Source organism: Stegastes partitus, unplaced genomic scaffold (assembly GCF_000690725.1).
Source record: "Stegastes partitus isolate 25-593 unplaced genomic scaffold, Stegastes_partitus-1.0.2 Scaffold676, whole genome shotgun sequence".
In the NCBI taxonomy this organism is placed as follows: Eukaryota; Metazoa; Chordata; class Actinopteri; family Pomacentridae; genus Stegastes; species Stegastes partitus.
Window position 1 is genome coordinate 47641 of NW_007578407.1, and position 14499 is coordinate 62139.

Here is a 14499-nt window from a genome sequence, read left to right on the forward strand (position 1 = left end):
GTGTGTGTGTGTGTGTGTGTGTGTGTGTGTGTGTGTGTGTGTGTGTGTGTGTGTGTTGAAGCGGGGCATCGGTGATTATTTACGAGAAATGAGAGCCGGAGTGAACCGCAGTGGGAGGGGCGACTGAGATGCCGCATTTTTCTGAATGAAATTACTCCCCATACATCCCCCTCCCCTTGTTCTCCCCGCGTCCATCAACGCCGGCTCCTGATTGGTCGAGCCTCCCAGGCGCTGACGTCAGGCAGCCTCTCTTGTGGACGAGTCCGCGCGCAGGAGCATCCATTCTGCCTCCCATACGCGCTCCGGAGAGATTGGAGAAGAAGGAGAAGAAGGAGAAGAGATGCGAGCGACGCCAAGTAAGAGTTTGGCACAACTTCGATAAAGAGCGGAGCTGCGTCTTTCACTGGGACTGTCCTCATTTTAACTGGTGCCAAACCTAACAGCGGACAACATCACCTAATCTCCATCATCTTCCTGGATCTTATATTGAAAGACCACCAATCTGCTCAGCGCTCGCCAAGGATTGACTGGTGTTAATAATAAGGTAAGCAGAATGATTCATATGTATGGATGAATGTGCGACGTGTGCGTGTGCGTGCATGTGTTGGGGACATCCTCTGTGGTGCAGTGAACCCGCAATTGTGTTATACAACAGGGTCCACCGCACCAGGAGGGGGGATATACCTCCTCACTCTGGGATTGGAGAGGGAGGAGGAGGGAGGGGATGAAAGATTCCTCCTGTGTGAGCAAGGGGGGAAAAAAGCATTAATTAATCACTGGTAGGATTTCTTTGCAGGACATGCAGTAGCTTACATTTTGACAGAGAACAAGACAAGCAGATAAGATACCAGAGAGCACAAGCATCTGAGGCAAATTCCTTAAGCAGCCCTTAAAAAAAAAAAAAGGCAGGCTAAAAATATGCAGCTGTGCAGCAGAATGTGTGAGAGGCTTACACAGTGTGTCCCTCTTGTTGAGCACCACATTTTGACATTAACAAGGGGGAAACCTCAGGTTGTAGCTGGCAGGATTGATGTAAAAGTGAACTCAGATTCCCAGCTGCTTAATGTTACATCAGTGCCACTCTTTCTAACAAATTGTATTGAGCCTTCATATTGATTGAGGCTGTAATGTGCGTGACTTCCCGTAAGACTACAGGCTGTGGCGTCACTGACACTTCAGAAACCAGCAGCACTAGTGTATGAAACATGATAGTCAAAGGGTCCAGCTTCTCTACTCTACAATAGTGTCATTTAATATCACAAATGATGAGAGCAAGAAAGCTTCACTAACACCACTTGCTGCTCTGATAGTGAAAGTATGGATTTTTTATAGCTCAGTTGAATCAAATTGATTAGATTAAGTGCTCTTCTTCTCGGCCTGGTGCCACATCCGGCATCCAGCAGCCTCAAACCACAGCTTCTGGTACAGAAGGCTGTTTAATGGACAACTGGAAATGACTCATCAGAGACAATGTTAACATATTTCTGTTTTTTTTTCTCTCTCTCTTTCTACTAGATTGTGTTTGTGTGACCAACCATGATCCTGAACACCTCAGACCTGGGCTGGGATGAGTCCTCAGGTGCTGAACCCTTGTTCCCAGTGGACCAGCCGGACAGCTCACCTCCATATGAAGTGCCCCCTCTCACGGTTTGGGGAGTGGCCCTCTGTGTTTCAGGAACTCTCATCGCCGCCGAGAACGCAATCGTGGTCACCACCATCCTGGCCACCCCGTCCCTTCGCGCCCCCGTCTTCTTGCTGCTGGCCAGCCTCGGACTGGCTGACCTCCTGGCAGGTGTGGCCCTCATCCTGCACTTCCTCTTCCTGTTCTGCGTGGAGCCCAGCGATTGGTCAGAGCTGCTGACCTCGGGACTGCTGGTGACGTCGCTGACCGCCTCACTCTGTAGCCTCATGGGTGTCGCCCTGGACAGGTATCTGTCTCTGAGCCATGCACTCACCTACGGCTCTAGCCAATCACGACGCAGAGCCGCCATCCTCCTGCTGCTGGTCTGGCTGGGCGCGGGCGTCATTGGGGCGGGACCGGCGATGGGATGGCACTGTCTGGAGGAGCCAAATTCCTGCTCCGTAGCACGACCTCTGACTCGGACGTATCTGTCACTGCTGTGTGGTGGCTTCCTTGTGGTCGTTGTGGTAACCCTTCAATTGTACGCCGGGATCTGCCGCGTGGCGAGGCGGCACGCCCACGCCATCGCCACCCAGAGGCACTTCCTCCCTTCCAACCAACCATATGCAACCAAACACGGCAGCGGGAGGGGCTTCTCTCGGTTGATCCTGGTCCTCAGCGTGTTCGTGGGCTGCTGGATGCCTTTCTCGCTGTGGGGGCTGCTGGGAGATGCGTCCAGCCCTCCTCTGTACACCTATGCCACCTTGGTGCCAGCAGCAGGCAGCTCCCTGCTCAACCCCATACTCTACAGTCTAAGAAACAAAGACATTCGCAAGGTGCTGCTCCACGCCTGCTGCCCACACAGATACTCACACAGCACACACATACACTACCCTGTTGATGTGTAGACTGCCAAACCTCCGCAGACTTGAACCAACACAGAAACTATGCCAGACATATCACTGTTTGTGTGCCAAGATCCACACATAGCTGCACTGACTGATATCCAAATCCAGAACACGAAGTCTCAAATACAATACGTACTCCCACACACACACTCACACATACACACACGCAGAACTTTTCAGAGATGAAGTCCTTCTGCAAATCAGAATGTACTGAACTGTCCGGGCTGGCTGCGATCTTGAGACTGAAGATTAAACGTACTGTCCTGCGTGTACTTTGTGCCTCATCCTCAGTCAACTGTAGCTCCACTGGAAGAATAAAACAATCACAGGGACGTTAATCAGAAGTGGAAATAATGAGTATTGGCACTTTAAGACGAAGGGGAAGATGTGGGTTTTAAATAGAAGCCTATCACAGTGTAATTACATGTGTGACCCAAAGCCCAATTTTATTTACTTGAAAGTCGAGAAAACACGATGTTCTAGATCTTTGAGAATATATTTTGCACACACAGTTAAAGGCACTTTGAAAGGTACTGACCATATGTTCGTGTTGCACAACCTTTTTGAAATGAATGAATATTTTATACTGATGAATAATAAATATGCTTTTTTTTTTCCTACTGTGTGATGTCAGCACTCTTCTCTTCAATGCTGCCGGAGCTTTTAGTGTTTGTCTCTTTCCATCCACCTCGTTTGTTAACTCAGCCAGACAGACTGCTGCTGCTCCTTTCCCTGTATCCTAAATTATTTGGTGGTGAAAACAATCGGCAACGTTATTACAGCCACCCTGCACCATTTTTTAAAAAATCTACAAAGCAGCCACGGTGTGAGGATGCAGTGATTATGCAAGAGGTTTTCTCTCCTCCTCCTCCTTCTTTTCAACTTTTCTCCAGTCAATTCATTTTCACACTCCCTACACAGTCAGCAGCGGCCACTGTGAAAAGGTGTCCCCTGCTGACATAAAGAGGATGAGTCATGGATACAGCATGAGGAGCCTTTTGCTGAGGATTAACACACTAGGAGTCCTGATATTTAGGACATCACAGCTCACACACTGTCCAGACATTCTCACAAAAATCTCAAACAATCACGGAAATTACATCTATCTTTATTGAAATAATAACTATAATCATTTGGAAATTTAAAGCAGGAGAAGCAGAACTTTGGCTAAGCGTGCTGTGTGATTGTGCTTTAACACAGGCAGACTTAAAATAAAAAGGCACTTGACAATATTTGGTCCACACTAAACATCAGTCAGTTCTACATTTGACTTTATCAATCACAGCTGTTAATATTTTTTTGGAAGAGGACCAGTGACCAGTGTGATTAACCAAATTAATGCACAGACAAGGAAATGCAGTATAAAAAAAAAGGCACTTATCGAGCAGCAGGATAAGGCAAAAGGTGCCCTGATTCTATCCAGAACACAGTGATTCAAAGAACAGACTTAGTTCAACCCCAGAAAAGTTTGAAGTACAATTGCAGGAAGAAACACATAGTATATCTAAAATACATTACAAAATAAATCCTGATATTTGTGTTAAAAGTCTGCATATGTTTAGTATGGCGACCTCGTCAAACACCCTTGGTGTCTGAGCCGATTCACCTCCCCTATCACACCGATTAATTAATTCATGAGTTTGTTTATAAGCTACAACAAGTCGATTGTTCCCATGACAACCATAGAAAAAAATAGAAGATTGAATACAAAAAGGGCAGGAAAAAAAACGTGATAAAAACCGTGCTTTAAAAGGGATTTAAAGTGATTGAATTAATTATCTTCAGTAGATATAATTCAAGATGTAACGTAAACTTTACATCTATATTACATACTCTATGAATGAAGGTTTTACAGTTAACACCTTGTGTCTTTCTACTAAATACATACAACTATTGTGAACAGACGAGGTTGCATGTATGTGTGTGCAAATTTCCTCTCCATTATCCGCTGCCATTATGCACTACAGCAGATAAAATCAGGCTCTTGGCCTGCAGCGAAGGAGACCTGATTCTAACAGACACTAGGACAGAGAGGAGATGTGTTTAGGTGAACACACTCAGCAGAGAGACGTGCTTCACATCACATAACACTCTTGCATCACTAACAGCGGTGTGTCATCCAGTGAAAGCATTGGCAAACCGGGACACAACCAGGCACAGTCACACTCTTTGTATTTTTGCACCTCTGATATGAATTATTTTAGTTAAATGAAAATAAATGGGTCAGGGAATGTGAATTGAAATAGGTCACAAGTGCATATGTGTGCACACATACTTAAACTGGCTGACTTACATACAAAAACACACTGACCTCTGGTCTATTTGGACTTGTAGAATGTAATCTGAATGGAAATAAACAGACGTCGTTTAAGGCTGAGGAAAGACACAAGGGTGGTAGTGAAGGTGAAAAGGGATGGCGATCAATCGGACCACTCGTCATCATCGAACTCTGACGAGTCATCCTCGCTGTCACTGCACTCCACAGCGATACGACGTGACAGGATGGCAGCCACGTCGTTGCCAAAGTGATCCCTCTTCTCCTGTTCCCGCTGTGCCTCCACCTTCCGCAGGTTGAAACCTAAAAGGGAGTTAGTTTAATGATTAGAATGAGTGTGTACATAATCTTTTGTTAGCAGCATTCCATCAGTACAGTGTGAAAAATCAATATACAAAAGGTCATTCAAACCAAAGTGTTTCAATTTGTGATTACTGTAACCACTTGTGCAAACCAGGAAAATAGCAAGTGGGAGGATCTCTCCTCTACTTCAGTAGCACCAGCATGCACAAAAAAAACCTTTCATTACAAGTAAAGGTTAAGGAGAATTATTATCAAAGAGTTTCAGGCCACTATCAGCACTATGTAGCGGTATTGTTTTATTTTAGGACCACTCATGACAAACTGATAATTGTTGTTGTGGCAAGTGCTAATACAATGACTAATAATATTAACGCGTTAAAAACGTTAAAATGCAAAGATTTTTTTTCTTTTATATTTTTCTATGTAAGGTTGGTCAGTTTTAACAATCTTATATTATTAAATGTATATTTAAGAAATTAAATAATATAGGATCAGACAGAATCTTCTTATTCACAAGAATGTATTCGCTACAAATGTATTAGCTAGTGTTGCACAGCTAATGTTACTAACATTGCCATTAGCTTCGATGGTATGCCCACAGGTCAAATATCTGTAGAAATGATAAAGCTGCAGAGATGACAAAAGCTCTGACTGATGTAAAACCAATAAATAAGGACTGAGTGGGTTCATGTGTTTTCATGTCAGTGCAACATAAGCTCAGCTAGCTTTTACATGTGTTTGCTTCTCTCCTGCTCTCTGTGCTCACACATACTAAATATGAGTACCATCAAATTCCCAATAAAGTTGTTCTCATTTACACATTTTATTATTTCCTTTCTCAGACAATATGAAAAAGAGACAAAATGCAGCCCAGTAAGACTACAAGCTAACCAGCAGTCACTACATCACGAACGCAATATTGTCTGACAAACTCACCACAAGTTAAAAACAACTCATGCTGTGAACTCTCTGATGTTGTACAATGATCACTCAGAGAGAAAGAAGGTGAGACGAACTATCTTTGCAGTGTTTTGAGCTGAAAAACTGAACAATACACTCTGGGGAAATGGGAGACTTTCATTAACTTGCTGAAAAGAGGCCACAACATAACTTAACTGTAGTCTCTCCCCAGATTTCCAGTCTGACTCCTGTCCTCTGTTCAAACGAAGGCAAAATGCCAGAAAAAAGTTCACATCTCTGCAAGTTTATATCCTGCTTGTTTAACAGGTGTTTGAGGACTTGGTCATCAGGGACAAAGAGACCTCAAGTCCATTTCACTCTGTGCTCTACTCTGTGTACATGAGGAGCCCTACACTACTGCACAACATGAGAGCAAAGACAAAAAAGTCATCACTTACAACCGACGAGTGTCTCACACCATCAAATGAATTTAAAATTCCATAATTACAACAAAAACTATTTAATTGCACTATCCCTGTTTTATGTGTATGTCCTGTACACATGAACATCTGGCAATAATACACATACTTTCCCGTCCAAAACATTCATGCTAAATCTCTTATTGTCAGCTGTAAGTGGTCATCTGCCAAGAAACATATGAATCAGCAAAAAGTACAGATATTAAAAACACAGGGTTTTAAAATCTTTTTAAGAGCTGCTTTGCAAATGTTTTGTGAGAAAAGAAATGCCCTAAACAAGTGGCAGACCTGAAGGATACACAAAATGCTTTTCAGTCACAAACACTGACAACTTACTTTGTCTGGTCACAAGAAAACACACACAAGGTAGAACTTAGTTTCCATTTTTTATACCGTTTGGCAGCTTAATTTGCTAAATTTGTTATTTTTTAAAGGAACTATAAGTAACATTTGCCTCAAATGCAGAAGTAATGTAGAGTGCAAGAACCTAACAATTGTATTTAAGTACATTTTGTGAGCGAACACGCTGGATTACCCTTAAACACACTGTTCCTTACTGATCTCCAACATAGTGAAATCATTGTGAAAGTCAGTCTGTCAGGTGTTATTACTATATTTTACACACAAGTTAACAAAATATGTGCAGCTATTAGTAACTGCTATAGTGTGTGGGAATGATGGTAAGAAAATATTATCACAAGTAATTAAAGAACTCAATAAAATTCTTGTAGTCAATCATTTATCTGATTTATAGTTGAAAAGCCACTAAAAAGCATACTCTAATTATTGGTAATATATAATGTGTATTTTCCTTTTCTACTTTTTATCAAATCAATTAGAAGTGAGGAATACAACTGTCCAGTTTATGCTGACCAGTTTCTTTAGTGTCTTACCTTGTCGGATGGCCTGCAGCAGGTCACTGCGAGCATCAGCGACAGGTTCTGGCGCAGGTGCAGGTTTGGGAGCAGAGCTGGGTGCCCCGGAGGAAGGACGAGGATTATTAAAGGATGGTGGAGGAGGGCCAGGGGGCGGTGGAGGAGGAGGAGGAGGCGGTGGACCACCACCTGCAGGCATAGATGGTGGAGGTGGAGGAACAGCAGCAGGCATAGATGGTGGAGGAGGAGGAGCAGGTGGGGAGGGATAGGAAGTGGGAGAGGAAGACAGCGGAGGAGGAGAAGGTGGGGTGTCGAAGCCAGGGGGAGGTGGGGGAACCCCAAAACCATTGGGTGGAGGTGGAGGAGGAGGGGCAGGGGGAGGGGCAAGGTTTGGGCGGGAGTTGGGCGGGGGAGAAGCCATGGGGGGAGCTGGAGGTGGGTGGTTTGGACTCAGGACGCTGACACGCTTCTGGGCTGGTGCTCCGTACTGTCCATCATTATACCTGTAAGTAGTGGAGTGGAAGATAAGAGGATAAACTAAGTAGCATCACGCAGCCTTTACTTCCCTCCATTAACCCTCAATTCCACTGCAGCTGCTGCACAGCAGCACATATTCATTACAGAATCACAAACTGAAAGCAAACAGTAACTGTATAATCCACTTAGCTACGTCTGAACCCCACAATCTCGAGAGGATGTGTCAGAAATTACAGGCAGCTGTACAGTACATGTGAGGTTGTACTTTGACGACATGTGTACGGAGGCGGCATTGTGCTCGCAGCATGTGTGGGCTTGTACGTATCCTGCTAGAGTACTCACGCCATGTCTGGAGGTGGAGGAGGCAGAAAGTCATCAGAACCAGGCGGAGGGAGAGGGGATCCAGGATCGTAAGCATACGAGCCTGTACTCTGGTCGAGGCCTTCAGAATTGAAGCCATCCCCAGATCCAATACTGCCATTCAGACCCTCAGAGGAATTCCTTTAAGCAAATTAAATACGTCACTATCAGCCCAAAATAAAATATCTCACATGAATTTTGTGAAACTTGATCATAGAGATGAACTAATTAGTTAGTGCTCATGTGGTGTCTGTTTGTGAGAATCCACAATTAAACCATTTAAGAGAAAGTTTGTATTTAAAGCAGCTGACACCAATAGTTACAGTGAAACTTGTGGTAACTGCTTCATATAGCTATGACAAGCATAAGAAGCCTTGCAACCTAACACAGAGGCAAGACAACGGTTTGTTCTTCATATTAACAGGTCATCAGAAAATATCAACACCCTCTGACGAAGCTCCAGTTTCTTGTCTTGCCAAAACATTTGTATGGGAATTTTTTTTTTCTTTTTTCTAGAAAACGCAATTTCAGAAATAAGCAAAGGCGGAGCATTTCCACTTTAAGCTACCTATGACAGTTGCAACAACAACAATTGCAGGGTGTTGCTTTGCTCATGATTCTTTGTCAGAATTGATTTCCTGTTTGAAAATGCATGTACATGTATTACGCCGGTGTGTTAACTTGTCATTGCATAGTGTAGAGTAGTTTTAAAGTGTTTCAGCAGAGTTGTAAATGAGCCGCGGTTAGTGGTGGAGGGGTGAGTAGAGATAGGGACTTTATAGATCCGCACATTGTAAAGAGGAAGCTAGTACAGTTACATGTAAGCCATTTTAAGGCAGGAAGGGACTATTTTCATAGGAAAAAAAGCATCTACATATGTAATTTTGATACACAGAGATGAGTTTTAAGGTGTTAAATCGATGACAAAAAAGGGAATTTTATGTTTTCCTATTTTGCTTTTTGCCTGCTGTCACTGTTATGAATGCCACTAACTGCTGTTACATGTAAATATTTAACCATTTTTCCTTGTTTTTATTTTATTGTTTTGATATTCTTCCTATTTTCTACTATAACTGCAACAATGGAGTCAAGGTCCATCTAATTAGTTTGTTTTTCTGATATTGCTTCTTTTTTTTTTTCTTTTTTTTTTTTTAATCATTCAAACTTATTTCAAAAGTTTATTGTGACCATTGTATGTCAAATGCAATAATATAAACGAGCTGAAACCTAGTATGACTCACACATTTATTTACTGCAATTTTCCAGTGACAGCAAGGCCAGCACTACACCCAGCCCCCCGAGAACATTTTCTGACAGGACATACCACCCATTTCACTGTGTACAGATTGTTTGATAAGAACCGAAGGCTGGAATTTGAGAGTGCCTGCTCTGAACTTCTGCTGTGCAAAATACAGAGAGTTTATAAAGTCATCGTTATAAAAGGCCTTGCTGAACAAAAGCATACTGTTTCTGTGGACAGATGCTCGATTAACCTGCAGGGATTTTACCTCACTTCACTGTATTTCTCCACTTACATCAGTTCATTCTTTGGCACGACAAACTCCTCTCCCATCTTACGCCGCTCCCATTCCTCCTTTCTGGTCTTGATCTTCCGAGGATTGAGCGTCCGTTGGTTCAGGTGGTCTTTCTTCTCTTTCTACTCAGAAAGAAGACAATAAAAAAAAGAAAGAGTAAGATGGCCATTACATCTAAATGATTCCATTTGACCTGACTAATGTTGACTTGTTTTAACTTTGTGATTCATGTTTGTGTGTCTCACTCTGTGCTTGCGTTTCTCCTTCATGATGTCCTTGGTGTCCTGCAGCATCTTCTCCTTCCACAGGTCAAAGAAGTAGGAAGGATCAGTGTAAAACTTCAGGGCCTCTCTTCCATCCTCCCTGTAGGTTATAGCCATTTATAGCCATTATAATTACAGCAGGGCTTCTGTCGCACGTCATGCTGTCGTGTATGCACAGACATAAATGCATAATGCTAAATGTGTGCTGAGAGATTTATATCTGTCTTATGTGTTAACGTACTAGCCATCCTTATACGTTCCTTATAAGCACAAACAGAAGCCTTTAGTACAACACGCTGCTGTCTTTTTCTCACATTCAGCTTATGCGAATGTGAGCAAACTAATCATCGTCTAGAAATAACAGTCATAGTCAAATTAACACCACTCTGACATTTACATCTGTCACAGTGAGCGTACATGCATATATAGTTATAATAGAACTGCAGACGCTTAAGACTCCCACTCTGTTCATCACTGACGCGACTGCCCATCATACAGACTTCATCCTCTACCCTCTCTGTTCTGGTTTCTCATTAATCATACTTCCGATGACATGTCAGGCCTCGGGCACAATGTATAGTCAAGATCTCACTGATATGTGTCAGCCAGACTCTTTACAGTCACAGTGGTGACATACATGGTTACGGTTTTTCCTTCAGTATCGTCAGTGCTGCTTTGATTCATTTCAAATCAAATTAAGTTTATTGTCATTTTGTTGTACATACACAGTAGTACAGGCAAGACGAGAGAGAGTTTCTTTATTTAATTAGTAAGTTTTGCAGAATGCACGTCTGGGATAGGCAAGGCACTAAACGTTCACTCTCGCTGTCTCCTGAAGGGGTCACTGCGTCCATGCGCGCCACCATCAATTTGAGGAATTACTCAGAAGCAGAGCCATTCAGATTTATTTTGATTATCCAGATTTTTGGCATTAAGTGTCAGTGTGCAGATTGGAAAAATCATCAGCATAAAAAACTAAATCTACCAGAACATAAATGGACTACATGTTCATAATAAAACAACAGCAACCATAAAAGTCAACATAATGATGATTTTGTAAAGGTGGCCTATCTGTCTTCGGGACAAAACTGTCTAATTTTCCCATCTTTATTTGTCAACTGAGCCTCATTAAAACACACAGCTAATCCAGGCACTATTAGAGACCTAGTCCTTAATGAGGACTGACAGCATGCGCATTGGAGGTGGGTTTAAATAATGTACAGTCAGTACTAAAATAAATCACTCGTGTGTTTCCATGGGGGCACATGTGCTTTAACGTGCTCTTATTATTCCTTGCATGTTCTCCTGCAGTGAACGAATATGAGCCTTGGATGTGTCCTACCGGTATTGGCTGAGGTGGTTGAGTGGTGGAGGCGGATCACAGGTCGTGTAGGTGTCTTGTACAGGCATTGGCAGAGACGGTCTGGTGAACAGCTGCTGGTCCTGGGCCACACTGCTGCGGAAAGCCTTACGGGTGGTGATGGCCTGCAGAGAAACTGAACAAAGCAGCCAGACAGACAGGTAATGTTTTTAAATATTTATTGTGTCTAAGTAGGGTAAGGTTACATTATTAAGAAAATATTATTATTATTACTGCAATATTAATCAGAGTGAGTATCCATCAGCAGAAGCATTTCCAAACTAATGGACTACTCTGAATAAGTACTAATAGGAACATACTAACATGTGTAGTCATATTACCATGTGGCAGCACTTACCCTCCTCTTCTTTGGGGTCCAGCTGGGTGACTTTAACCTGCAGACGATCCACTCTCTCTCCCAGTGTGTGCACTCTGATGGCAAATGCTCCAGCCTGGACGAAAAGCTCCCCAAACACATCTTCTGCATACTTGCCTACACACACACAAACACACATGGGTTTATAATCTGCACTGTGTAAAACATTTGTCTCACATGTGCACAATAAATGCAAATTTGCACCCACATAAAAATAAAACCTTGCATAAACCTCTGAAAACACGCACATCACACATATTTGCCACGTGTCATTACCAGCTCACACCATATTTCAGTGACATATTGAGACCCAACCACTCATAGTTGTCACTCACTGAGGCTGCCGAGCTGGCGGATGATGTTAGCCAGGCTGATATTGGTGACACATTCCAGTTCACTGCGAATGTTGGAAGGGATGGTCTGGCGACACACATGCCGCGGCTCTATGTTCCTCGTCACCAAAGGCATGGTGGGGTGTGGTGGGTACGGTGGCCCAGCCCTAATGGAGACGAACAGGTGAGTCATTTAAGACAAAGACACACAAATATAAATCAAAATCATTTGAGGAAAACATTTAATTGCATTTTTTTTTGACAAAAGTCGCAATTGTGATTTGATTTTTTTAAAACATAATGGAGAATCACAACAAGAGGACAGCCACACAAGGAGGATGGCATGAATTTGTAAAACTATGGACACAAGAGTTTAAACCCTGGGTCAGATGCGCTGCTTAAATTATATCCTAAATCGCAGCCTTTGTGATTTGCTAATTGCATCGTTCCATACTGCAATTTTTGATCTGCAATCTACTAATTGTTGAGCCCTACTGTCGTGTTCAAATAATTGAGAGTACAATGAGTGTAATTGGTACGTAATCTGCAACCGTTATAATACGGAACTGACAGCTAAATGTGACTTTTCTAGCAAAAAGTGACAATCTTCGACTGGTCTGAGCTTCACAGATGAGAGGATTCACTCCTTTTCTGTTCTATATATTCATCAAATTTAATCTCTTTGGGTTTTGAAGAGGTTGTTCAATAAAACAAGAATTTAAAAGACATCGCCTGGGGTTCTTGGGACTTTTTGATCGGCACTATTTACTAGTTTATAACAAATTATAAACTAAACGCTCACTCAAGCGATGATGAATCCCACTACTTGAGAATGAAAATAGCTGTTGGAGTTTGTTTCTATTCTTAAATAAGTCACATGCTTATGAGGCAAAAAAAAAAAAAAAGACCAGACAGAACTAAAGCAGAAGCAAAACTAAAGCTTTGCACCACGAAGCAAACACCCACCACCCACTCCCTTGTCTGTGTGAGCAAGAATTACATGTGCAAAACAAAAGAGATAAGAACTTCATGGGGTGATGATTTCTGCACAGTAATGTAAATACACTAAATTACATTGAACAGATCACACTAGGAGTAATACTGTCAGCACACTCACACAAAGCAGTGACTCCACAGTGCCATATGGAACAAGTTGAGAAAATGACAACTCCCATTAGGCGCTCAGGGGTTTACTGCAGACTCTCCCTGCTACCAACAGAGTGCAGGCTGAATTTGGCTTTCTGTAAGTATAGCCTGTTGTGCTTCCTATTGCCCATTTTGGTTGCCTAATTACAAGTTTTTCATGTTAACACTGAGGCATTGGAAAGTGGTGAAGTCATGGTATGAGTCTTATTCCACGAAGTGTGTGTTTTAAAAGTGTCTGCACCTTTCTTTGGACTGACAGGCGCGTTGTTATGTTGAAACAGAAACTGTGAGCTTTATTAATTTCTCCACGAGAAAGCAGCTGCATCCACGACAGGAGCTACCGTAATGTGTTCACTGGTTTGTTCGGCAGTGACAGCCAACCGCTCTATGTTTGGCAAACTGAAATTACTGAGGTTTACTGCTTAAAAGTTGAATATTTTTCATAAACTCGGCACTTTCTCGTTGAAACGTAGCTAAAAACCGGTCGCACAACACTAGCTAAAACGGGCTAAATGTAACTTGGGATCTCGGCCTTGTCAGAAGAGCAGGAAGTAACTTGTAGGCGCGTCTTATCTCGAAGAAACAGCCAAACAAAAGTATATTTACGTCCTCCACTTTATGAAAACAACGTAGAGTAAAAGTAGTTTACTTACCGTAAAACCTGGCAGCTGTGGGCTCTCTCTGTTCAGCCTGCTAGCCGTCCTGTCTCAAGATTTTCTCAAGAAATGTTGAGCGGTACAGTACGCGGACGAGCTAAACAGCTCGCGAAGGTCCCGGGATTGTCAACTTCTGATTGGTCGAGCGGCCAACTTCCTCAAAGCTGATTGGCTGCCGCGCCTGTCGCTCGCCGTAGCCGAGAGCAGGATGTGGAAATTTGAACGTAAAAAGCGCAACTCCACCCAAACTAGTGGCGAACATCTGTGCGCAATTTGCGTAACGCAGGGTGGAGGCAGCGTCGCATTCCAGCGTGCGCTCCAGCGAGTTGGAACGCGTCCGAGGAATGACTGGCATTGGCCTTCATGAATACGTTACTGTGGAGGGGAGCACTTACGCAGACAAATAACTGTCCTGTAAGTGCTTAAGCTGCAAGGAAGAGGAATAAACTATGTATCGACTGAAGATTAAATCACGTATTTGGTAACTTTAAACCTATGACCTTGTGGCAAACAACAGTGAGACATGTTTGTTTGAGTTTTGCAATCATCTTAAGCATTTAAGCCACTGTTAGAGACACTTATGTTGTTTTGCTGCATTAATCAAGTGCACACCCACCACCTTGTTTGTGTGAG

The 14499-nt window shown here is 42.9% G+C and overlaps 2 protein-coding genes across 2 annotated transcripts; one reads left to right on the top strand and one right to left on the bottom strand.

The window, feature by feature from the left end:
• The first annotated feature begins 1442 nt into the window (after nucleotides 1-1442).
• gpr3 (G protein-coupled receptor 3) lies at nucleotides 1443-2530 on the top strand. The gene has a single exon (XM_008290471.1). It carries the CDS (start codon nucleotides 1537-1539, stop codon nucleotides 2527-2529), a length of 993 nt encoding a protein of 330 aa, XP_008288693.1. The 5' UTR covers nucleotides 1443-1536; the 3' UTR covers nucleotide 2530.
• A 1086-nt stretch (nucleotides 2531-3616) lies between these two features.
• Nucleotides 3617-13970, bottom strand: wasf2 (WASP family member 2). The gene is made up of 9 exons (XM_008290472.1): nucleotides 13864-13970; nucleotides 12068-12231; nucleotides 11715-11849; nucleotides 11339-11492; nucleotides 9979-10096; nucleotides 9734-9855; nucleotides 8181-8339; nucleotides 7380-7864; nucleotides 3617-5107 (listed from the first exon to the last, which is right to left on the bottom strand). The coding sequence occupies exons 2-9, from the start codon at nucleotides 12198-12200 to the stop codon at nucleotides 4950-4952; spliced, it is 1464 nt and encodes a 487-aa protein (XP_008288694.1). The 5' UTR covers nucleotides 12201-12231; nucleotides 13864-13970; the 3' UTR covers nucleotides 3617-4949.
• Between the last annotated feature and the right edge of the window lie 529 nt (nucleotides 13971-14499).

What these genes read in the sequence shown, in the direction of transcription:
- gpr3 (XM_008290471.1), top strand. Translation starts at nt 1,537, where the DNA reads ATGATCCTGAACACCTCAGACCTGGGCTGGGATGAGTCCTCAGGTGCT.
- wasf2 (XM_008290472.1), bottom strand. Translation starts at nt 12,200, where the DNA reads ATGCCTTTGGTGACGAGGAACATAGAGCCGCGGCATGTGTGTCGCCAG. An exon ending in CCGCCAGCTCGGCAGCCTCA is followed by an intron (nt 11,850 to 12,067) that starts GTGAGTGACAAC and finishes GTGTGTGTGTAG; the next exon opens with GCAAGTATGCAGAAGATGTG. An exon ending in GCTGCAGGCCATCCGACAAG is followed by an intron (nt 5,108 to 7,379) that starts GTAAGACACTAA and finishes ACTCCCTTTTAG; the next exon opens with GTTTCAACCTGCGGAAGGTG.